At 42.1% G+C, this 24,542-nt stretch overlaps 1 protein-coding gene across 1 annotated transcript in view; it reads left to right on the top strand.

Annotated features, from left to right (window-relative positions):
* Positions 1-24,542, top strand: part of LOC121577721 (rho guanine nucleotide exchange factor 10-like protein) — a 158,694-nt gene that overhangs the window by 47,244 nt on the left and 86,908 nt on the right. The window contains exons 18-19 of the mRNA XM_045223702.1: positions 1,251-1,378; positions 13,179-13,279. Coding sequence (XP_045079637.1) covers positions 1,251-1,378; positions 13,179-13,279 — 229 coding nt within the window. The remainder of the gene's footprint in view (positions 1-1,250; positions 1,379-13,178; positions 13,280-24,542) is intronic.

The raw sequence follows: 24,542 nt of genomic DNA, 5'->3' as shown, positions 1-24,542 counted from the left end.
CAGCCAAAACCCCAACCTCTGGGTCTACTATAGTATTTTTTTGCATCACTACATAGCCCAGGCTGCCTCCAAGTTACTCACAAAAGCCTACATCCATATTACCCTCTTTAAAAACGTGCACCGCAGCCTGACCTCTAAAAACACTGGTCTTTACTTTAAAGAGATTTCATTCGCAGCTTGACAAATTATTAAGTCCAAATAATGCTTGCAAATGTAAAGTGATTTCTTTCTACCACAACCCAACTAACTACAGGTCTGAACCCTGAGAACACAGAATGCTTTGATCGGAGATTGAAAATGCATGAACAAAGTGTTATTTTTTAAAATGCAGGGTATTGTACAACAACAAAGATGAGAATTATTCATAGACGATAGAGAGGAAGAGATTTGGGGAAATCTCTTTCGGGTCACAATGAATTTCAAAAGGGATAATTAAATGCAATTAAAATGTGATCATATAAAAGCTACAAATCTTTCTGGAATCACCAATTGATAACAGCGTAAATACATTCGATATCCCCATGCCAACAGTGCCAGGATGAGTAGCTGCTGCTTTTGCAGAGATTTGACAGATTTGAGGTGTATCTCCTGAAGAACAGAGTACCTCTATCTCCTTCAGTGAGCTATGTTGTGTTCAAATCAGGACACCTACCAGTACTGTGTCTGTCTGCCACCATCACATTAAAGCTACTGTACATAACACAGTCACAGCATACTCCAGCAATCACCAAAGAGCCTCTCAGTGGAAAGGTGGCCTTTTGGCTCAATTTTTTTAAAAAGGTGGAGTAAAATGGGCTTTTCTCCATATTACTGATTTTCACACTCCACCCAGTTATAATATAAATGTCCACCAAACAAATATAGGAAATATTTCTGCATGGCTCATTGACTTCATAAATTGATTTGATTCTATTTGACTGGAGGGACTTAACTGTAAAAGTGGTGTAGGAGATGTAATGTGTATGACGTATTTGATGGTATAAAGTGCTTTGGCCATGGGTTGATGAAAGGGTCTATAAATCGAAGCAGTTTTATGAGGAAAGGGTTCTTTTTAATAGAGAGTTTAAGTATGTCAGTCCATAAATATAAAGGTGTGAGTATAAGCATGAGATACGAATGTTACGCTTGTGAATGTAAGCAGAAGTGCATCATTTAGGAGTGGATAGAAGAATATCGTGCACATGGCAGTATGTACTGTACCTATATTTTCATGTCATAGCAGAATGTTCTTGTGTGTTTGTGGATCATAGAACCTGAACACGACTGTGGCCCAGGACTGGTGTCTAGCTCTACAGAGACTCATCCGGATCAAGGAGGATCAGCTTCAGAATGCCAACAAGTGCCGCTTACGCCTGCAAGTGCCTGGGAGACCAGACAAGTGAGTATTACGTCAATATTACTGGGCCTTGTGTTAAAGTCAGCCATACTGTAGTACCACCCAATGTGTGGATTTCATCCATTATCTTCACACTTGTGTGATTTTACGATTTAAAGACGACAAATTGAACTGCAAGGGCTTGTTTTACACTGCCGTCTTGACTCCACAAAATGGGTTGCTGGAGAAATTGCCTCATCCATAACTCTGAAAACAGGCCGTCACACTCAACACTAAAAGAGAATAGCCGGTGACAAACATTTGAATGTGCATGGGCACTAACGATATGATGATGCAGGAGCCTGATGCTGTGTTCGCTTACCCTCACAGAGCACATTACCTGGCATTACACTCAGACAGTGTTAAAAGCCTGCCCCCACCTCTGCCACAGCTGGCTGGCAAATTAGAGGTGTGCACCGCGATGGGTCATTAACTGATCGTTCACATATTAACTTCCTTGAGAACTCAAATGGAATAATTGACAGCATTAGCCATGTTATTTTCATGGAGTTGCATTCATATTACGGGTATAGCCGGTATTGTGTGTTTTTAATTTGTTCTGACATAATAATAAAAAAATGCTATTGTAGTTCAGCTCAAGGACACACAGAAAGTGGTCTTTGACTGACAGGTCATTTTGTCATTTTTAGATGTACTAAATCTAAAGGCTCCATAATCGGAGCTTCTATAATTCTCACACACTGTGATGAGTCTGAATGTGCTTATCGTAATGTGCTCAAGTGGCTATGGACTCAGCTGAGAGTATAGGAGGAGGATAGAGAATGAAAACAGATTAGAGTGGGAGTTGTGCTGTGGCTGCTAGTGTGTGGAGGATGAGAGGGGGAGGTGTGGAGTATTATGAGCAGGGAGGGAAAGAGACCTTGACCCACCTCCACAAAATAAACCGGGCTAGGCAGGGTGACAGCAGTGAGGGCCTACCCATCCAACCTAAAGTTACAGCTTGAGCCGCAGAGCACTGCAGATTGGTAACCATCCCCCCTCTCTCTCTCTCTGTGGCGCCACACTGGGCCTGCAGGGCCAAGCTGCTTACTCTGTTTGGTGGAGCCAGATGTCATGCATACAAGAAAGTCCCAGCATCCCCTTTGAGGAGTACCCCATCCCCTCGGTCCCATTGATAATGTCATTAGCAGCAGCATGGACCAGGGAGGGAGACCCCCGTTTCCCATCTCTGTGGGTTGTATCATATAGTGTAACATATTTGTTTGTAGAAGCCGACAGACCTCATTCTGCCACACAGAGAAACAGGTTTCAACAATGTAAAGTGGGGGAAATGCTTTGAGCAAGTAGAGTACTATACAGACCTGGACTCCAGTGTAGAGTGTAGTGATGGTTATAGTAGATTGTGAAGAGAGGCATGCGATAAAGAGATAAAGAGAGAGAGAGAGAGCTGAGCAGGGACTCTGATAGCAGACTAATTGTTGCTGGAGGCTGGCTGGTTGCTTGGCCGGCAGGGCTAGCTGTTGAGGTGGCAGGGCCAGCAGAGGGGCAGGGCCAGCAGAGGGCTAGCAGAGGGCCCTGCAGATAGATTGTAACTTCCATCAGTGTAATTGTCTGCATCACTTCCAATCCCCCATGTTTATATATATATATATATATATTATAGACACTGCTCAAAAAAATGAAGGGAACACTAAAATAACACATCCTAGATCTGAATGAATGAAATAATCTTATTAAATACTTTTTTCTTTACATAGTTGAATGTGCTGACAACAAAATCACACAAAAATTATCAATGGAAATCAAATGTATCAACCCATGGAGGTCTGGATTTGGAGTCACACTCCATTAAAGTGGAAAACCACACTACAGGCTGATCCAACTTTGATGTAATGTCCTTAAAACAAGTCAAAATGAGGCTCAGTAGTGTGTGTGGCCTCCACGTGCCTGTATGACCTCCCTACAATGCCTGGGCATGCTCCTGATGAGGTGGCGGATGGTCTCCTGAGGGATCTCCTCCCAGACCTGGACTAAAGCATGCGCCAACTACTGGACAGTCTGTGGTGCAACGTGGCGTTGGTGGATGGAGCGAGACATGATGTCCCAGATGTGCTCAATTGGATTCAGGTCTGGCGAACGGGCGGGCCAGTCCATAGCATCAATGCCTTCCTCTTGCAGGAACTGCTGACACACTCCAGCCACATGAGGTCTAGCATTGTCTTGCATTAGGAGGAACCCAGGGCCAACCGCACCAGCATATGGTCTCACAAGGGGTCTGAGGATCTCATCTCAGTACCTAATGGCAGTCAGGCTACCTCTGGCGAGCACATGGAGGGCTGTGTGGCCCCCCAAAGAAATGCCACCCCACACCATGACTGACCCACTGCCAAACCGGTCATGCTGGAGGATGTTGCAGGCAGCAGAACGTTCTCCACGGCGTCTCCAGACTCTGTCACGTCTGTCACATGTGCTCAGTGTGAACCTGCTTTCATCTGTGAAGAGCACAGGCGCCAGTGGCGAATTTGCCAATCTTGGTGTTCTCTGTCAAATGCCAAACGACCTGCACGGTGTTGGGCTGTAAGCACAACCCCCACCTGTGGACGTCGGGCCCTCATACCACCCTCATGGAGTCTGTTTCTGACCGTTTGAGCAGACACATGCACATTTGTGGCCTGCTGGAGGTCATTTTGCAGGGCTCTGGCAGTGCTCCTCCTGCTCCTCCTTGCACAAAGGCGGAGGCAGCGGTCCTGCTGCTGGGTTGTTGCCCTCCTACGGCCTCCTCCACGTCTCCTGATGTACTGGCCTGTCTCCTGGTAGCGCCTCCATGCTCTGGACACTATGCTGACAGACACAGCAAACCTTCTTGCCACAGCTCGCATTGATGTGCCATCCTGGATGAGCTGCACTACCTGAGCCACTTGTGTGGGTTGTAGACTCCGTCTCATGCTACCACTAGAGTGAAAGCACCGCCAGCATTCAAAAGTGACCAAAACATCAGCCAGGAAGCATAGGAACTGAGAAGTGGTCTGTGGTCACCACCTGCAGAACCACTCCTTTATTAGGGGTGTCTTGCTAATTGCCTATAATTTCCACCTGTTGTCTATTCCATTTGCACAACAGCATGTGAAATTTATTGTAAATCAGTGTTGCTTCCTAAGTGGACAGTTTGATTTCACAGAAGTGTGATTGACTTGAAGTTACATTGTGTTGTTTAAGTGTTCCCTTTATTTTTTTTAGCAGTGTAATTTGCTAGAGAACCAGTTCGGATTTAAGTATAACTTTTGTATGACTGAAGCTTTTAGTGATAGGTCTAATGCTTTAATATTTAATAATTTCTGTATTCATTATATAAATAGGCCCGTTTAATTTTGTCTGGCTTGCCGTTCCAAATAAAATGGAATATTTTTTTCTCATATAATTTAAAAAACTGTTCGCTAGGCGTAGGCAAGACCATAAGCAAATAGGTGAACTGGGATAATACTTAAGAGTTAATCAGGGTGATTTTTCCACAAATTGACAGGCACCCACCTTTCCATGGTAGCAAGATCTTATCTATTTTTGCTAACTTTCTATTATAATTTATTGAAGTGAGATCATTTATTTCCTTTGGGATATGTATTCCGAGTATATCCACATCACCATCAGACCATTTTATTGGTAAACTACATGGCAATGTAAAAATTGTATTTTTTATTGATCCAATACGTAATATAGTACATTTGTCATAATTTGGTTGTAATCCAGAGAGGTTAAAATATGTATCTAGATCCTCTATGAGGCTGTGGTGTGATTCTAGTTGTGGATTTAAAAGAAAACATGAATCATCAGCGTACAATGACACCTTTGTTTTTAAGCCCTGGATTTCTAATCCCCTGATATTATTGTTGGATCTGATTTTAATAGCTAACATCTCGATGGCCACAATAAATACATATGCCGATAGTGGACAACCTTGTTTCACTCCTCTTGACAGTTTAAAACTTTCTGAGAAATAGACATTATTTACTATTTTACACCTAGGGTTACTATACATGATTCTGACCCATTTTACAAGAGATTCACCAAAATGTAAATGCTCCAGGCATTTATATATAAACCCCAGTCGTACTTTATCAAATGCCTTTTCGAAGTCTGCTATGAATAGCAGGCCTTGTTTCTCAGATTTTCCATAATGTTCTATTGTTTCCAATACTTGCCTTATATTATCTCCAATGTATCTTCCTTGTAAAAAACCTGTCTGATTAGAATGAATAATATCCGACAATACCTTTTTAATTCTATGCGCTATACATTTTGCTAGAATTTTAGCATCACAACACTGAAGTGTAAGGGGCCTCCAATTTTTTAAATGGACTGGATCTTTATATTTTCCACTTGTATCCTGTTTCAGTAATAATGAGATCTTCTTCTTGAGTGTCAGATAATCTACCATTTACATAGGAGTGGTTAAAACATGCTAATAGCGGTCCTCTTAGTATATCAAAAAAGGTTTGGTATACTTCGACTGGTATGCCATCCAACCCTGGAGTTTTCCCAGACTTAAAGTCTTTAATTGCATCCAGAAGTTCCTCCTCTGTAATTTCACCTTCACATGAGTCTTTCTGTTTGGCTGTTAATTTTACATTATCAATAGAAAAAAAATCTCTACAATTAGCTTCAGTTAGAGAAGATGGAGGCGACTGAAACGAAACATATGCTTAAATTACCTTGTTTCCTCCTTCAAAATATCATTTGGTGAATCATGGGTTACTCCGTCAATTGTAACCAATTTCATTCAATTCTTTTTGGTAGCATTCCTATGTTGAAGATTAAAAAATAATTTGGTGCATTTTCCCCCATATTCCATTCAGTTTTCTTTATTTTTATAATATATTACACTTGATCTTTCTTGAATAAGTTTCTCCATTTCTTTTTGTTTTTCCTCTAATTTATTCTGAGCTATGTTACAGTTTTTATTGCCATCTATCTGTTCTGTTATACTTTCTATTTCCTTTGTTAGTATAAACTCTTTTGACCTAAATTGCTTTTGTTTTCGAGATGAGTACTGGATTGCATGGCCTCTAAAGGCACATTTAAAGGTGTCCCATACAATAAGGGGATTTGCTGTACCTATGTTATGTCGGAAAAAGTCAGTTATGAATTCCTTTGTCCTAGTTAAAAATAAATTATCATCCAATAGGCTTTGATTACATTTCCAATATTCTCGCCCACGTGGAAATTCAGTAAGAGTAATGTATATGCCAATTATATGATGGTCCGACCGCATTCTGTCCCCTATCAACACTTTTTAAACTTTTGGTGCCAACGAGAATGAGATAAGAAAGAAGTCCAGACGACTAGCTCTCGAGTGTCTCCCGAGTGGCGCAGTGGTCTAAGGCACTGCATCGCAGTGCTAGCTGTGCCACTAGAGATCCTGGTTCGAATCCCTCTGTCATAGCCGGCCGCGACCGGGAGACCCATGGGGCGGCGCGCAATTGGTCCAGGGTAGGGGAGGGAATGGCTGGCAGGGATGTAGCTCAGTTGATAGAGCATGGCGTTTGCAACGCCAGGGTTGTGGGTTCGATTCCCACAGGGGGTATGAAAAAAATATTATATATGCACTAACTAACTGTAAGTCCCTCTGGATAAGAGCGTCTGCTAAATGACGTAAATGTAGCTTGATTGAGTCTCCGCGATCACTAGATCAGGATATTTAAGCCTCCATATACAGTGGGGAGAACAAGTATTTGATACACTGCTGATTTTGCAGGTTTTCCTACTTACAACGCATGTAGAGGTCTGTCATTTTTATCATAGGAACACTTCAACTGTGAGAGATGGAATCTAAAACAAAAATCCAGAAAAACACATTGTATGACTTTTAAGTAATCCATTTGCATTTTATTGCATGACATAAGTATTTGATCACCTACCAACCAGTAAGAATTCCGGCTCTCACAGACCTGTTAGGTTTTCTTTAAAAAGCCCTCCTGTTCTCCACTCATTACCTGTATTAACTGCACCTGTTTGAACTCGTTACCTGTATAAAAGACACCTGTCCACACACTCAATCAAACAGACTCCAACCTCTCCACAATGGCCAAGACCAGAGAGCTGTGTAAGGACATCAGGGATACAATTGTAGACCTGCACAAGGCTGGGATGGGCTACAGGACAATAAGCAAGCAGCTTGGTGAGAAGGCAACAACTGTTGGCGCAATTATTAGAAAATGGATGAAGTTCAAGATGACGGTCAATGACCCTCGGTCTAGGGCTCCATGCAAGATCTCACCTCGTGGGGCATCAATGATCATGAGGAAGGTGAGGGATCAGCCCGAACTACACGGCAGGACCTGGTCAATGACCTGAAGAGAGCTGGGACCACCGTCTCAAAGAAAACCATTAGTAACACACTACGCCGTCATGGATTAAAATCCTGCAGCGCACGCAAGGTCCCCCTGCTCAAGCCAGCGCATGTCCAGGCCCGTCTGAAGGTTGCCAATGACCATCTGGATGATCCAGAGGAGGAATGTGAGAAGGTCATGTGGTCTGATGAGACAAAAATAGAGCTTTTTGGTCTAAACTCCACTCGCCGTGTTTGGAGGAAGAAGAAGGATGAGTACAACCCCAAGAACACCATCCCAACCGTGAAGCATGGAGGTGGAAACATCATTCTTTGGGGATGCTTTTCTGCAAAGGGGACAGGATGACTGCACCGTATTGAGGGGAGGATGGATGGGGCCATGTATCGCGAGATCTTGGACAACAACCTCCTTCCCTCAGTAAGAGCATTGAAGATAGGTCGTGGCTGGATCTTCCAGCATGACAACGACCCGAAACACAGCCAGGGCAACTAAGGAGTGGCTCCGTAAGAAGCATCTCAAGGTCCTGGAGTTGCCTAGCCAGTCTCCAGACCTGAACCCAATAGAAAATCTTTGGAGGGAGCTGAAAGCCTGTATTGCCCAGCGACAGCCCCGAAACCTGAAGGATCTGGAGAAGGTCTGTATGGAGGAGTGGGCCAAAATCCCTGCTGCAGTGTGTGCAAACCTGGTCAAGACCTACAGGAAACGTATGATCTCTGTAATTGCAAACAAAGGTTTCTGTACCAAATATTAAGTTCAGATTTTCTGATGTATCAAATACTTATGTCATGCAATAAAATGCAAATGTGATTTTCTGGATTTTTGTTTTAGATTCCGTCTCTCACAGTTGAAGTGTACCTATGATTAAAAAAATTACAGACCTCTACATGCTTTGTAAGTAGGAAAACCTGCAAAATCGGCAGTGTATCAAATACTTGTTCTCCCCACTGTATATCCCTCATCTACACAAAATTGAAAGCTCTCCCTCACTACCCCTGCTCATAGACACCCATCGGCTCTAGGATATGCAACCATTTCCCCTCTCACTCAATTAACAGCGTACCTTTCCAAACACAAAAATGCACACCACATGGTTGACTGCGGAGGAAATGGGCCGAGCGTGCAAACGCACCCACTTCCCACACCTGCCGCAAGGGGGAAAGGACGCCAGGGAGAACACAGGACCAACCCCAACAACCGTCCGCCAAAACAACAATTGCCCGCCAAAAAAGCCATGTTCTAATTAGTTGTATTTGAAGATGTATTATTTTGCTTGTTATCTTTTCTTGTTGTATAGTTTTATCCTTTTTTAAATACTATACTTACTATAAATGTTATTTAATATTCCAATCCCTATCATTGCTAGTATTGGGTGTTCCATTATTCAACTCCTCTATTACATCTTTTAGAATAGCCATGTGTCTCTGAACATTTAGTTGTCAATATATAGTTTATCAACCACAAGTGCCACACGTTTCCCTTTTAATCTATTTTCCTTGAAGATTGGATACAGAACTTTGAGCCTTTCTGCAATCCCTCTCTCTTTCTTTCTCTCTTTTCTTTCTCTCTCTCTCTCTGTGTGTCTCGCTCTCTGTGTCTCTCACTCTGTCTCTCTCTTTCTCTCTTTTCTCTATCACTATTTTGTTCTCTCTTGTTCTCTCTCAATTCTCAATCATGCACACACGTTGATACTCTACACAGTCTTGTTCTGTCTCTATGAGAGCGGTGGAGGGAGAGTGGGTCCACAGCAGGGCACCCCTTTACTGAGTTGGTCCCCTCCTGTCATCCTGGGAGAGTTTCCAAGCAAGCAGCACATCACAGCCATCCCCTTCCTTCCCTCCATCCCTCCACACAGAGCCGGGACAGGCTGAGCTGAGGACGTGGGGGGAATCTCTACTGCTCAAAGGCACTGCCGTATGTGTGACAGCACATCATTAACATCTGCTTTAACTATGGCTGCTTTAATAGTGCTATAGACACACACACACACACACACACATAGTCCAAATGTGGAAAGTACACCTTTGACTTGCTGCATGGCACATGCATCATTCACTCCCCTCGCAATGAGCAACTAAGTTTTGACTTTCCCCGTCCATCCAGGTCTGGTCTAGGCACACTGAAGCTCTCACAAGAGCCTGTGACTGTGACCTCTCTCAGTGTCTGGAGAATAGGTGTGTTCCGGTTGCGTGACAGGCTCTCGCTCAGCACTCACTCCAACATCCGTCCCCTCTTTGTGCATTAATGTGTGCCTCAGCAGTGACCAGCAGCCATAAATCAGCCCGGGTCTGGGCTGTGGGCCTGGTCCTTGCTCCACACCGCTCCACTCTATTCCACCAGCATGCCTGTGCCTACTTCCCCATGCTGCCTGTGTACAAGCACACCTGCACTGCGCCTGTCAATCAGCCAGTGGGAGGACTCCAAGTCCGCTTTGATTTGGAGCAGCGTGAGCATCAAGTATTACCCTCCCTGGCAATCTGATGAAGTGACCAGTTTCATTCTCATCTTTCTCCCCCTCTCTCTCCCCTCTTGCCTCATCTCTCTCTCTCTTTCTTCAGCAAATTGCTTCTGCTGTATTTAAACAGTGAAGGGTATGAATTACATCTCTGTATGAAAGCTCCACTTTTTCAACATGTCAAATAATTTGGAGATCTTACTCACGTCTTTCTGTCCTTGTCTTCTCTCAGTCTCTCACTCTGTCTGAGTGAATATGAATTGACAGCGGGCCGGGCAGCAGGCAGGTATGACAGAAGCAGATTCTCAGACTGCACACTGTTCTCCACTCAATTACCCTCTAATGATGTCTGAACGGCTGAATGTGAAATGCCTTCCGTGTGTGTGTGTGTGTGTGTGTGTGTGTGTGTGTGTGTGTGTGCATCAAGAATGGCTCTTTAACAAGCAGGGCATTGGGTACAGTGACAAAGCACTTTCACACACACACACACACACACACACACACACACACACACACACACACACACACACAGAGACAGACAGAGAGAGAGAGAGGCTGATATGAGTCACTGGGGATGTTTACTGCTCTTGTATCTTTTATCACTCAACCTGAAGCAAGTAGTATCTGTGTCCTTGTTTATTCAGGAAAAACGAACATTTAAGACAAGTATTGCATAGAGACTGCAAGGATGAGAGTGTGAGCAGGAAGAGTTGGTAAATGTAAAACTGTGTGCCGTTGTTGAGAGGTAACATGGTGGCTCAATCAAAGCTGCTGATCTCAGAGTGATCCACTACTGGAGGCCTATGACCTTTAAAAATTCCACACTGAGCTCCCCCTGTTCAAGGATCACATTATTCCCACATGCAGGCCAGAACTGTCAGCTTTTACCCAGGGTGTAAGAGGCATGTTGGGGGCCAAGGGGCGAGGAGCAGGGGGCGGAGTGGGGGTTCTGGCCTGTTAATCCAGCTCCCTGGCTCAATCTTTGTGTGTTAGCAGTTCACGCTCCCCTCTCATCCTTTCTCTTATCTGATCTGGGCGTCTCTACCTTCACATCACTTCCACCATCCTGATTGAAACAGGGGGAGGTGAAATGTGCTGTTTGTTATGGCTCCGTGGTTACAGGTCTCTTACTCCTTCAAATCAAATCAAAGTTTATTGATCGCATCCACAGTTTAGCAGATGTTATAGCGGGTGCAGAGAAATGCTTATGTTACTGGCTCCTAACTATGCAGTAAAATGTAGTACACAAATTATTATATATTTTTTAAATAAAAATCAAGAAACGTCGGAACAAATCTAATTAACAACCCAAATAGCACTGTAACAGTAATCCAAAAGCAATCTATATGTACAGTATATACACCGGATGAATTTACACAAGATTTACTAAGAAGGATATGTATAGCTGTAGATATATTAGAGTGAGCTATGTCAAGAATCAAGTTGTTTTGATTTACCCCATATGTAACTCTGTGTTGTTGTTTTTATCACACTGCTTTGCTTTATCTTGGCCAGGTCGCAGTTGTAAATGAGAACTTGTTCTCAACTGGCTTACCTGGTTAAATAAAGGTGAAATAAATATAAAAAAATATATATAAAAAAGTATATAAATGAATATGCGGTGTGTATAAATAGTATTATTAAAGTATTATAATGAGCTATGTTGAAAAAACACTATGTCCAGTGGTTTAATCTCTCTATAACATGGGACAACAGCGAGTGTGCGTGTGTTTGTGAGTATGTGATAGCTTGTGTGTGTGAGTAGTGTGCATCACCCGGTAGACGGCAAGTGATGGCTGTTCAACAGTCTGATGGCCTGGTAATAGAAGCTGTTTTTTAGTCTCTTGGTCTTGGCACTGATGCACCTGTACTGTCACTGTCTGTCAGACGGTAGCTGAGTGAACAGTCCGTGGCTCGGGTGACTGAGGTCCTTAATGACCTTCTTGGCCTTCCTTTGATACCGAGTGCTGTAAATGTCCTGGAGGGCAGGCAGTATGTCCCCGGTGATGTTGGGCTGACCGCACCATCCTCTGGAAAACCATGCGGTTGAGGGCGGTGCAGTTGCCGTACCAGCCCGACAGAATGCTCTCAATGGTGCATCTGTAGAAGTTTGTGAGAGTCTTAGGGGCCATGCCGAATTTCTTCAGTGCCTGAGGTTGTAGAGGCGCTGTTGTGCCTTCTTCAACACGGTGTCGGTGTTGTGAGACCATTTCAGGTCCTCAATGATGTGCACGCCGAGGAACTTGAAGCTTTTGACCCTATACACTGCGGCCCTGTCGATGAGGATGGGGGCGTGCTCCCTCTTCTGTCTCCTGTAGTCCTCGATCAGCTCCTTTGTTTTGTTTACGTTGAGGGAGAGGTCTCGACATCTCCTCCCTTTCCCTATCCTTCCGCTCCTCCTCATCCTGTCCCTAGAATGATACAGGGGAGGAGGCAGTCTTATAGTACAGTAGAGTATCTACAGTATGTCTTATTATCCCAGTGGGGGGTTTGTTTACAACATGTGTAAAATAGATAGGCCTACAGCATCGAATAGTCACATACGACTAAGCTTCTAAATAAAAACCAGACCAGAATTTCATAATCACATAATCCAACCATATCACAATCCCATGGCATATCCAAACATACATCCATAGAACAGACCAGTTTACAGCAATGTCCTGATTTTGGGAAACTGATGGCCATAGGCCTATATCTTATATGACCCTGCGTAGACCAAAAGAGAACTTGGCTTTATTGGATTTCAGTTTGAAAGTCTGAAATAGTACCTGTAACTTTTTCCTTGCTCTGTCAGTGAGAAGGAACTGGCCTTTTGCAGAACATTTGTATGTGGTATTTGTCTTTATGCATTGATTGGCTCTATGGAGCACTATACCATTATTCCCACACCCTAAGGCTCTTCTCCAGTGCAGTGAATGACCCATAAAACACTGATGGGCTTTTAGCTGCTGCTTTGCTGTTGACAGTAGAACAATGGGCTTGATGAGGTCCCCACAGAGCATGAGTCAGTTGTTTTAAGTTGTGTGTGTGAATTCCCCTCCAGGTCGGGACGTCCCGTCAGCTTCATGGTGGTTTTCAACACCCCCAGCCCCCTCAGCAAGATCTCCTGGGTCAACCGCCTGCACCTGGCCAAGATCGCGCAGCGTGAGTACTACATTACATTACATGACCCTTCCTTACCCTTACTTAAACAAAACACCAGTTACATAATAAAAAGTTACAGCTGCAAAATACACACAGTGAATTGATTTCTATGGTGTTGTTTAGGCTTTATAGAGTAGTAGTTACAACATTTCACTCACAAATCCTTGCAAAAGAGCTGTAATATATTGGATAAGGTGGTTAAGGCAGCTGTGTGCTCCTGCTAAGGCACTTTCTGGTTTGTTTTACGGTCATTGGCTCAGTGAAAGTCTGGTGTTGTGTGTTATTGAATCACATTAACCAAAGACCTCCCCCATGGATAGTGTTCTCTATAATGTGTGCTTGGCCTCAGAGGCTAGGCCATATTGAGCTGAGCATGAAGGTACACACACAGTCTGAAGGGACTGCACCAGCACTGGTCCCTTTCCAGCAGGGAGCACCACTGTGATTTTCTTTCCTACTGCCTCTCCTTCCAGTCTCCCCCTTCCCCACTCCCCACTACCTATAGCCTGGCTCTATAGCCGGAGTGAATCCACCCAGTGATGCTGGAGGTTCATCAAAGCGTGCTCTGAGCAACTGACACTGGGCTAGCCAGCCAGGGCTTCTGCACATGATATTAATCTGATTGGCCATGGTGAAACTAGCATCACTACTATTTCCCTACATCCCCAGGCACTTCCCCCTGACTCACCCAAACACACATGCATACACACATACACTACTCATGGTTTTGTGTCTATGGTGTTGCTCTCTAAGCGTCCTGATAGTGTGTTGCTTGGGCCGGCTCTGTATTTAGGCTGCTTAAATCCCAGAGGCCGTTGGCTTCACAGTAAGCTCCCTTACACCAATCTGTAAAGGTTTCAAAGGAAGTTACTGGAACCAGATTAAACACCACAACATGAAATGCATTTTACAGATGAGCAGCCAGAGATGCAATTGAACATCATCCTGTTGTGGTGGTGAGGAATACCCAGCCCCAGGGACAACTTGCAAAGGGATCGATGGGGCTAGGACTAAATTTACTATTATGTGTTATAGGCTGAAGTAGTCATGTCTGTTTGGCTATCTATCCACAGTGTTAGTTTCTGTAGACATCTGGATATCTCTCTGTCCTCCGAAATGCCAGTGAAAAGACCAATAGAGTGGATCTCTGCATGGTGCTGCAGCTCTGTGTCTCACAGTGGGGCATGAGGTAGTGTGCTGAATAAGTCAGTGCTGGAGTACATCTGTAGGCTCTCCAGCAGAGCCCGTGGGGTGTTGTCTGACTGTCAGAAAGGCATCAAAAACATCAGGCAGGGAGGATCCTTTCAGTTGAGTATTACACAGCACAGTAGCATCCACCGCCTTGCAGTGTTGCCCACACTTACATCAACAACACAGCAGTACTGATTAGGACGGGTGATCTATTGAAATTATGTACAGTAGCATATAGATAGCTTCTACAGTGAACTCCAAAGGTATTGGGACAGTGACACATGAAATGATACAATGACTATGAGGTTAACGTGCAGACTGTCAGCTTTAATGTGATGGTATTTTCATCCATATTGGGTGAACCGTTTAGAAATTACAGCACTTTTTGTACATAGTCATCCCATTTTAGGGAACCAAAAGTATTGGGACAAATTCACTTATGGTTATTAAAGTAGTAAAAAGTGTAGTATTTGGTCCCATATCTATAACACCCAATGACTACATTAAGCTTTTGACTCTACAAACTTGTTGAATGCATTTGCTGTTTGTTTTGGTTGTGTTTCAGATTATTTTGTTAACGTGGACGAAATGCAAAACCAAATGACTCAAAACACATTTTAGAACCATTCTGAAAGCTTTAGTCTGCATAATATATTCTCAACCCCATTACCGTAGAAACAATATGGTTTTGTAAGACAACCTAGGACAACAGTGTGGAGATTTTGTTTGTTTGATATTTGTTAGGTATTTTGCTTTGAATTGTTTCCTCCCCTTCCCCAACTTTTGCCAAGTGTTTGTATTATCCGGTTATTACTTGGAGAGCGAGTGTTTTTGCAGAATAGATTGGTTGCACAACAACAACAAACCACCCCAAAGCCAATCTCACCATGCTTCTCAAGCTCAAGTTATTATAAATCTTTTAATGGTGATGAGCAAATAACAAAGTGGTTGTTGTGGTCTAAGTGGAAAGATCCCCAAAACACAGATAGCAGCTAGCTACTCAGTGAGATGGACAAACATTTCCAAAAGCCTATTAAAAGTTCAATATTAGGAATGTTTTTAATATAAAACATTATGACCTGCCATAAAATGTTCTCTCCATCATTTTACCTGCCTATATGCACTCTATATCCACTTATTTTTCTGGCTTCCTTATTCCTTATACTCAGTATTGCAGTAGTTACGTATAGATTAGTTTTATTACTGTAGGACTATACATTTAGACCTAACATATGTGGACACCTCTTCAAATTAGTGGATTCGGCTATTTCAGCCACACCTATTGCTGACAGGTGTATGAAATCAAGCACACAACCATGCAATCTCCATAGACAAACATTGGCTGTAGAATGGCCCGTACTGAAGACCTCATTGACATTCAATGTGGCACTGTCATAGGATGCCACCTTTCCAACAAGTCCGTTCTACTATAAAATTTCTGTCCTGCTAGATCTACCCCGGTCAACTGTAAGTGCTGTTATTGTGAAGTGGAAACGTCTAGGAGCAACAAAGGCTCAGCTTGAAATGATAGGCCACACAAGCTCACAGAATGGGACCGGCGAGTGCTGAAGCTCCTAGCGCATAAAAATTGTCTGTCCTCGGTTGAAACGCCCAATAACGAGTTCCAAACTGGCTCTGGAAGTAACGTCAGCACAATAACTGTTCATCGGGAGCTTCATGAAATGGGTTTCCAAGCAGCCACACACAAGCCTAAGATCACCATGCGCAATGCCAAGCCTCGGCTGGAGTGGTGTAAAGCTCACCGCCATTGGACTCTGGAGCAGTGGAAACGTGTTCTCTGGAGTGATGAATCACGCTTCACCATCTGGCAGTCCGATGGACGAATCTGGGTTTGGCGGATGCCAGGAAAACGCTACCTGCCCCAATTCATAGTGCCAACTGAAAAGTTTGGTGGAGGAGGAATAATGGTCTGGGGCCGTTTTACATGGTTCGGGCTAGGCCCCTTAGTTCCAGTGTAGGGAAATCTTAACGCTACAGCATACAATGACATTCTAGATGATTCTGTGCTTCCAACTTTGTGGCAACAGTTTGGGGAAGGCCCTTTCCTGTTTCAGCATGACAATGCCCCCGTGCACAAAGCGAGGTCCATACAGAAATGGTTTGTCGAGATCGGTGTGGAAGAACTTGACTGGCCTGCACAGAGCCCTGACCTCAACCCCATCGAACACCTTTGGGATGAATTGGAATGCCAACTGCGAACCAGGCCTAATCACCCAACATCAGTACCCGACCTCACTAATGCTTTTGTGGCTGAATGGAAGCAAGTCCCCGCAGAAATGTTCTAACATCTAGTGGAAAGCCTTCCAGAAGAGTGGCTGTTATAGTAGCAAAGGAGGGACCAACTTCATATTCATGCCCATGATTTTGGAATGAGATGTTCGATGAGCAGGCGTCCACATGCTTTTGGCCAAGTGTACTTACACTTTACACAAAATACGACATAATGTCAAAGTGAAAAGAAAATTCTACAAATATTTACAAATTTAATAAAAATTCAATAACTAAAATATTGTCATTGCATAAGTATTCACCCCCTTCGTTTAGGCAAGCATAAATTAGTTCAGGAGTAAAATGTGGCTTAACAAATGACATAATAAGTTACATGGAGTCACACTGTGTGATATAATAAGGATTGACATGATTCTCCTGTCCCCCATACACACAACATCTGTAAGGTTCCACAGTCAAGTATTGAATTTCAAGCACAGATTCAACTACAAAGAACAGGGAGCTTTTCCAAAGCCTTATAAAGAAGGGCAGTGATTGGTAGATGGGTAACAATAACACATCAGACATTGAATATTTCTTTAAGCATGCCAATTTAATAATTATGCTGTGGATGAGGTATTGAACCACCTAGACACATCAAAGATACAGTTATCCTTCTGAACTGAGCTGCAGGACAGGAAGGAAACTGCTCAAGGATATCATCATGAGGTGATTTTAAAACAGCTACAGAGTTCAATGGCTGTGATGGGAGAAAACTGAGGATGGATCAACAACATTGTAGTGACTCTACAATAATGACCTAAATGACAGAGTGAAAAGAAGAATACGAATATACAGAGTAAATATCTTCCAGAACAAGGCACTAAAGTAATTCTGAAAAATTAAAAACATGGGAAAGGAATACACATTTAGGCCTCATTATTGGGGCAAATCCAACACAACACATCACTGAGTAACTGCCACCTTATATTCAAGCATGGTGGTGGCTGCATCATGGTATGGGTATGCTTGACATTGACAAAGACTGGTGAGTTTTCCAGGATTAAAATAAATGGGATGGAGCTAAGCACATGCAAAATCCTAGAGCAAAACCTGCTTCAGTTTGCTTTACACCAGACCTATACCACAAGGCCAAATCTACACTGGAGTTGCTTACCAAGAAGACAGTGAATGTTCCTGAGTGGCCAAGTTTTGACTTAAATCTGCTTGAAAATATATGGCAAGACTAGGAAATTGCTGTCTAGCCATCATCCCCAACACCTTAACAGAGCTTGAAGAATTTAGAAAAGAATAATGTGCAAATATTGCACAATTTAGGTGTGCAAAGCCCTTAGAGACGTACCCAAGAAGACTCACAGCTGTAATCGCTGCAAAAGCTCTTTCTAACATGTATTGGTTCAGGGGGTGAATACTTATCTAATCAAAGTAAAGTATATTAGTGTTAATACAATTTAGGATTCAAGAAATCCCACTTTGACGTTACAAATAATTTTATGTAGATCCTTGACAAAAAATGACAATTAAATCAATTTTAATCCCACTTTGTAACAACATAAAATGTGAAGAAATCCAAGGGGCTACTTATGATAGGCATTGTAGGTGAAAATCCATTGAGACATTGTTAAGACCACGGTGTGAACAAAAATGATTTGCATCAACCTGGCCAGGATGTCAATTACATGTTAATTGCATTACACCCACACTTTGCTTTCCCATTTAACCAAATGTAATTACAATAAGGGAGTTGTTGATGTAATTTCACGGATGGCCTGCCGTCACTGGGCTCTTCTGTCATTTCATGGTGATGCAGGCCTGATGCGTGCTCTGGTGAGTCCTCTAGTTCAATCAGCAGTTGAACTCTACTCAGTTGTATCCTGTATGGACAGAGAGGGGTGCCATGCTCCAAATTGTCTCCAAATGGCTGATGCTCCAAATAGCAAACACTGCATGATTTAGTGAGTGATTAGACATCACAAAGCTCATTTTGGAGCCATACTCAGCCTTGTAGCTGTTTATTCTGTAACCCCCCATTTATATAACACACTTATATCCCTCAGGTATGTTTTCATGTACACTCCTTACTGTACCGCACAGAATGCACTTAGTGCCAATTTGCCAAATGCTATCCCCAAAGTGTACTTTCAAAACACATCAATCTCATCTCATTGCTTACACTTAAGCTACAGGAACATAATTGTATGCCTGAGGTACAATTTGAAGCACATTAATAGCATGAGTTGTCTTGTAGTGTAACTCTTTGTCTTGGGCATTAACATTATATATACAGTAGGAATGTCTGCCAGTTATGATAAGTTTGCTGATGTAGAGGTTTTTACTTTGGATGCATTCAGCACTAAGGCCTTACATCACAGACAGAATATAGAACAGATGCCTCCAGTAAAAAACTTTTCGAGAGCTTGGGACGATAAGGTTCTATCTGCAAAAATATGATTCTGAGATATTGGTTTTACAGTTCCTAACCCTTATTGGTTTGAATGGTGTCAGCAATTTTTGTCTTGTATTCTTTTGGACTTAATAACATGAATTGGGGTATTTAGAATACTACATAGGTAGTGAACATTGAACAGAACACTACTGTAAACCGAGAACTGTTTTCAAAAAAATTTAACACAGCATCTACAGTGGTACAAATATATTATTGAATTTGATTTAAAAAAATACACTGTTTTAAAATGCATATGTTTATTAGGCTACTGTGCAGTCTGACAAAAACTAATAGGACAATGAGATGTTTACTGTAGCCTACATAGTAAACATAGTAAAGTGCCTAATTCCTTACATAAGGGCGAGCAGGCCATGTCCAGACTTTCTCGTTGACCTCAAGTACTCATTAACTCTGTCTTTAATGCTTTTTCCGCTCTGGACCAATGCATCAGCTGTCGCCCATATCTCTGCCCTCAGAGAATGTTTCTTTCTACTGGTCTGCCTTCAATGACTCGATCTTGGTCTTCAAAGTTTGAATCTGATCCATGTGCACGTTCATCAGATGAGCAGCATGGTACTGCCCTGAGCCCCCATCGATTACAGTGGCCTATGATAGAAACAGTAGACAAATTATGAATTACAAGTGACTCCTACACACAAATGCTGCGTACAGAAACACATTTTAAGAATCTAACAAAACTCAACGCTTTCTTGGGAACCATGCGTTTTTTCGGTGGGCCCGTTGTCCAGCCCTTTGTCCACTGATCTCCACGGATGGTTGTCGGCATGGTTGTATGATCTGCAAACACACATTCACGTTTTTAGTACACAATTATCGATTTTATTACACAGTATGCCTACACGTTGATAGGCTATGTATTTTTTTTTTAAGAAAATGACCTGAAACCAAAATATCTTTATTTTTGGTGATCCTCAAAGCTGGCAAGACATTCAATGATGTCATCTTCACGGACGAATCAACCGTGGCCCTTGAGCAATTTGCTACAGAAAAAAAGGAAGAAGATCAAGCAAGCCGAGTCCCAAGCATCCCCTCAAACTTCATGTGTGGGGAGCAATTTCTCGCCAGGGACCAGGCCTATATTTGATTTTTGATGGTAAATTTAGCTATTTACAAAGAAAAAGGTTACATAAAATATTGTAGTTGATGTAGTTGAAATAAACATCTGCATTTTGAAAGTTTTTTTCATCATTATTTTATTAACAAAAGCATAAATATGTTGATGAACAAATACTGTATATGCGTCTATAAGCGTGTTACATGGTCCAGTTACAACTTCTTCTGACAAAGTGTATTTTTTGTGGGGTGAAATTGCTTTATCCAACATTTTGCAGTTGCATGAGGTTTGGCGATCACAGAATCAGTAGGATGTTAAACAAACACTCTAATAGGCAACAGAAGCAGGAACAGCATAGGGCTGAGTGACTCACTCATTCCTAGCTTTCGTTCAAAATAAGTTATATTGTAATGCAGGGTTAAAGACATTCTTTCTGATTGTCTTTAGCATGCTGTCTCTCCTCTCGCTACAGATAATTTCGTTTGAATTATTATGTGGATTATAATAAATGTATATATTTGTAAGGGTTCATGCATTTTTCGTTAGTGCAAATCTGGTCTGTGATATTGAGTTAGAAATGTAAAACTTTAGAGTACTTAAGCATCGAATACATTGCAAGTTTTCCCTTTTTTGGCCATTAGGTTACACTTTACAATAGGACTCAACTCTGACTGACCGCAGTATCAATCGGTAGTCTAAACTGTGGCACAAATCGGGGGATTTTTCACACCTAGCCAAGCTATTAGACTATACTTTCGTAAATTAATGGAGGTGTGAATGTTTCAGTCAGTCTCTCTCATATCGGACTAGAGTCCTGCATCAGGCAAAAAAAATCAGCTGCCAGCTATTGTGAAAGAATACTTGTGGATCTTATTGATTTCCTCTATCACTTCAAAATGCCTACTGTCCACCTGGTAATTGTGTGGTTACAAAGGATAAAGTGTCACCTTCAGATTAATGTGTGGTTTCAGAGAGAAGCCAGCTGGAAGCCTGCGACCAGGCACGGTGGATGACATCCTTTTCCTGCACAGCAATTTGAAGAAATCCAGTGATGAATGGACTGTTTTTGAAGTTATTGTTTTAGTATATTTATTTGTTATCTAATATTAGAAGGCTCTTTAAAGCGATTTGAGTTGACAATGTGCCGCATATCATTGTGATTTTTTTTTTTTTATCTGTTCTTAATTCATGGCTTGGTTTCTTTTTAGCCAAATGTTGAATAGACATGCAGTCAAATGAATTAATGCAGGGAGGAAAAGAGGAATAATAGCCTACTGTATGTAGTCATAAAAACAATTAGGCTAAATAAATTGGATATTATTTTGTTGGGTAACGGATCGGCTCTCGGAACTCATTAAGAGGCGGCTTCTATCTTCAATATAATCATTCATTCAGAAGGTTAAACCCATTGGTCTTAGGCCTGCAGTAAATTAAATTAGATTACCAGGTTCATTTTTCAATAGGTTATAATAATCCATGCCTTCTGGGAATGTTATAAAGTCCAAAAGTTATGGATGGAGTTAGAAATGTGGCTGTCAGAAGTATTAAAATCAACCAATGTCAGCCTTTAAATGCTTTATTATCCAAATGTTGAAAGTGCGTGTGGGCGACAGAGAGAAACAAAATGGTGCAGTTTGAGGCCATGTGACAGAGAGTGATGTGGGCGCTGGAGATGGGGGTGTGAGCAGGTGGGTCTGGTCAGGTGTGATGTAGTTGTTTTTTGTATGTGTATGTTTTGTATTGTCTAAAAATCTCAAATCAAATTGTTTAAAAAAAAATTGATAAGGAAAAATGACAAGCTTGCAACACACATCTGATTATTCATTATGAATAGGATTTATTTGATTTATTTAATTTACATTCTTCATTGTAACCACAATGTCACAAATAATTGAACACACACAACATAAGCAGATTAACTTGGTCAAAACATTTATTTATTAAAGACTATCAGAAAGAATGTTGGTACTTATTTATTTTGATCCAAAGCCACGAATAAGTGAGTCACTCAGCTTTATGCTGACAAATATAGCTTTATGCTGTGAAATAGCCTACTAAATAGGCCAAGCCTAAACAAATATATTAAATTGCCTAAATAAACAAGTACATTTTACATAAATAATATATAAATAAATGAAGTAGCTCAGGTCTTGAAAATATGGGCAACCCTTTCCCCTCCCTATCCTCGCTGGACTCTCTTTCAATCAGTTTCTTCTTCACATCAGCAAAGAAGGACTCCGTGTTTCAGAAACTCACTTTACATAGAGGGGCTATCACTCTTTCACACTGTGGTAAATAAAGGCAGTTTGTTATTTAGAATAATTTATTTCTGTTTTTAGAGGGAGAGAAACCAAAAGCCCACCATGCCTATTTTTCGAAAATCGTCAGTCCACATGTGAATTGTAATTGTGCCATTGTATTTACCCAAGTTCTCTCTCAACTCCGGGACCACCCGCCAGCAATTCTTTTTTTGCCTGATGCCACTTGTGATAGTGTGGTGCAATGACAGAATGATGCAATTTACCACAATCTGCCACCATCTACCACAAACGGTCGCGGCATAAGCTTGAAACGTTTAAAGGAAGAGCCACTGTATGTCAATAACTCTATCTTGACAATTATAACCTTATAGTACCAAGCTCTCGAATTGTGTCACTTTGGGACCACATGTGGTGCCATTATGAGGCCTGGAAATGGAATGGGAAAATTGCTCAACAGTGGTGCTGCAGCACACTCAGAACCCGGGAAAGCTACATGTTCCGCAGCATCTCCTATACCGCTTCAATTGGGACTACTGTTTCTGAGAGGGTCCTATAATAACATAGCCAGGAGCATAGCCTAATAATTAATAGGTTGATTTTGTGCAGAATAATGAATTACTATTTAAATGTATTGACTCCCAGTCTTTCCAGGCAAGGTTAGGACTGCTGATTTGATGGCCACACAAGCAGAGCAGACAAGTGAGAGGAGTTGAGGCGCCAGAGACAGAGAGACGGAGGAATGGATAGAGGCAAGAAGAGAGAGGTTGAAAGGAGGGATGGGGGGTGGAAAGGATGATTGAGACAAGCAATCAGTCCCACCACAGGGAGCAGAGGGCAGGCATGGGGCTGTTGCCTGTGGTTACCTTGCTATCTCTTAAGTGTGTCAGACTCTCCTCTTCCCCAGCAGCCGATTGATAGACAACGCCTGAGGAGTGGAGTGTGGCTTGACTGTCCTGGCACACACTCTAAGACACCCTTTTAAAGAGATTCTTCAGTAGTTTTGCATACTTTTTAGCCAGTAGATCTGAAAGTAGCACTCACAAGCCAAAAGTGGTCCGGAAATTGTGTACTACTGTAGTCACATACAGTCAGGTCTATAAATATTTGGACATTGACCAAGTTATAATTATTTTAGCTGTCTACCACAGCATATTGGAGTTGAAATTAAATAATGAATATGAGCTGAAAGTGCAGACTTTCAGCTTTAATTTGAGGGTATTTACATCCAAATCGGGTGAACGGTGTAGGAATTACAGCACTTTTTATATGTGGTCCCCCCCCCCCCTTTTTTAAAGGACCAAAAGTAATTGGACAATTGGCTGCTCAGCTGTTCCATGGCCAGGTGTGTGTTATTCCCTCATTAGTTCATTTACAAGTGTGGCATTTGCATTTGGAATCTGTTGCTGTTAATCCTTAATATGAAGTCCAAGGAGCTGTCACTGCCAGTAAAGCAATCCATCATTAGGCTGAAAAATCAAAACAAACCCATCAGAGAGATATCAAAAACATTAAGTGTGGCCAAATCAACTATTTGGTGCATTCTTAAAAAGAAAGAACGTACTGGTGAGCTCAGGAACACCAAAAGGCCCGGAAGACCACGGAAAACAACTGTGGTGGATGACAAAATAATTATTTCCCTGGTGAAGAAAAACCCCTTCACAACAATTGGCCAGATCAAGAACACCCTCCAGGAGGTAGGCGTATCTGTGTCAAAGTCAACAATCAAGAGAAGACTTCACCAGAGTAAATACAGAGGGTTTACCACAAGATGTAAACCATTGGTATGCCTCAAAAACAGGAAGACCAGATTAGAGTTTGCCAAAAAACATCTATAAAAGCCTGTACAGTTCTGGAACAACATCCTATGGACAGATGTGACAAAGATCAACTTGTACCAGAATGATGGGAATAGAAGAGTATGGAGAAGGGAAGGAACTGCTCATGATCCGAAGCATACCACCTCATCTGTGAAACATGGTGGAGGTAGTTTTATGGCATAGGCATGTATGGCTGCCAATGGAACTGCTTCCCTTGTATTTA

The sequence above is a fragment of the Coregonus clupeaformis genome, chromosome 12 (assembly GCF_020615455.1).
Source record: "Coregonus clupeaformis isolate EN_2021a chromosome 12, ASM2061545v1, whole genome shotgun sequence".
NCBI classification, from domain to species: Eukaryota; Metazoa; Chordata; class Actinopteri; order Salmoniformes; family Salmonidae; genus Coregonus; species Coregonus clupeaformis.
Note: the sequence above shows the minus strand (reverse complement) of the source record. Positions and strands in the feature narration are given on the sequence as shown.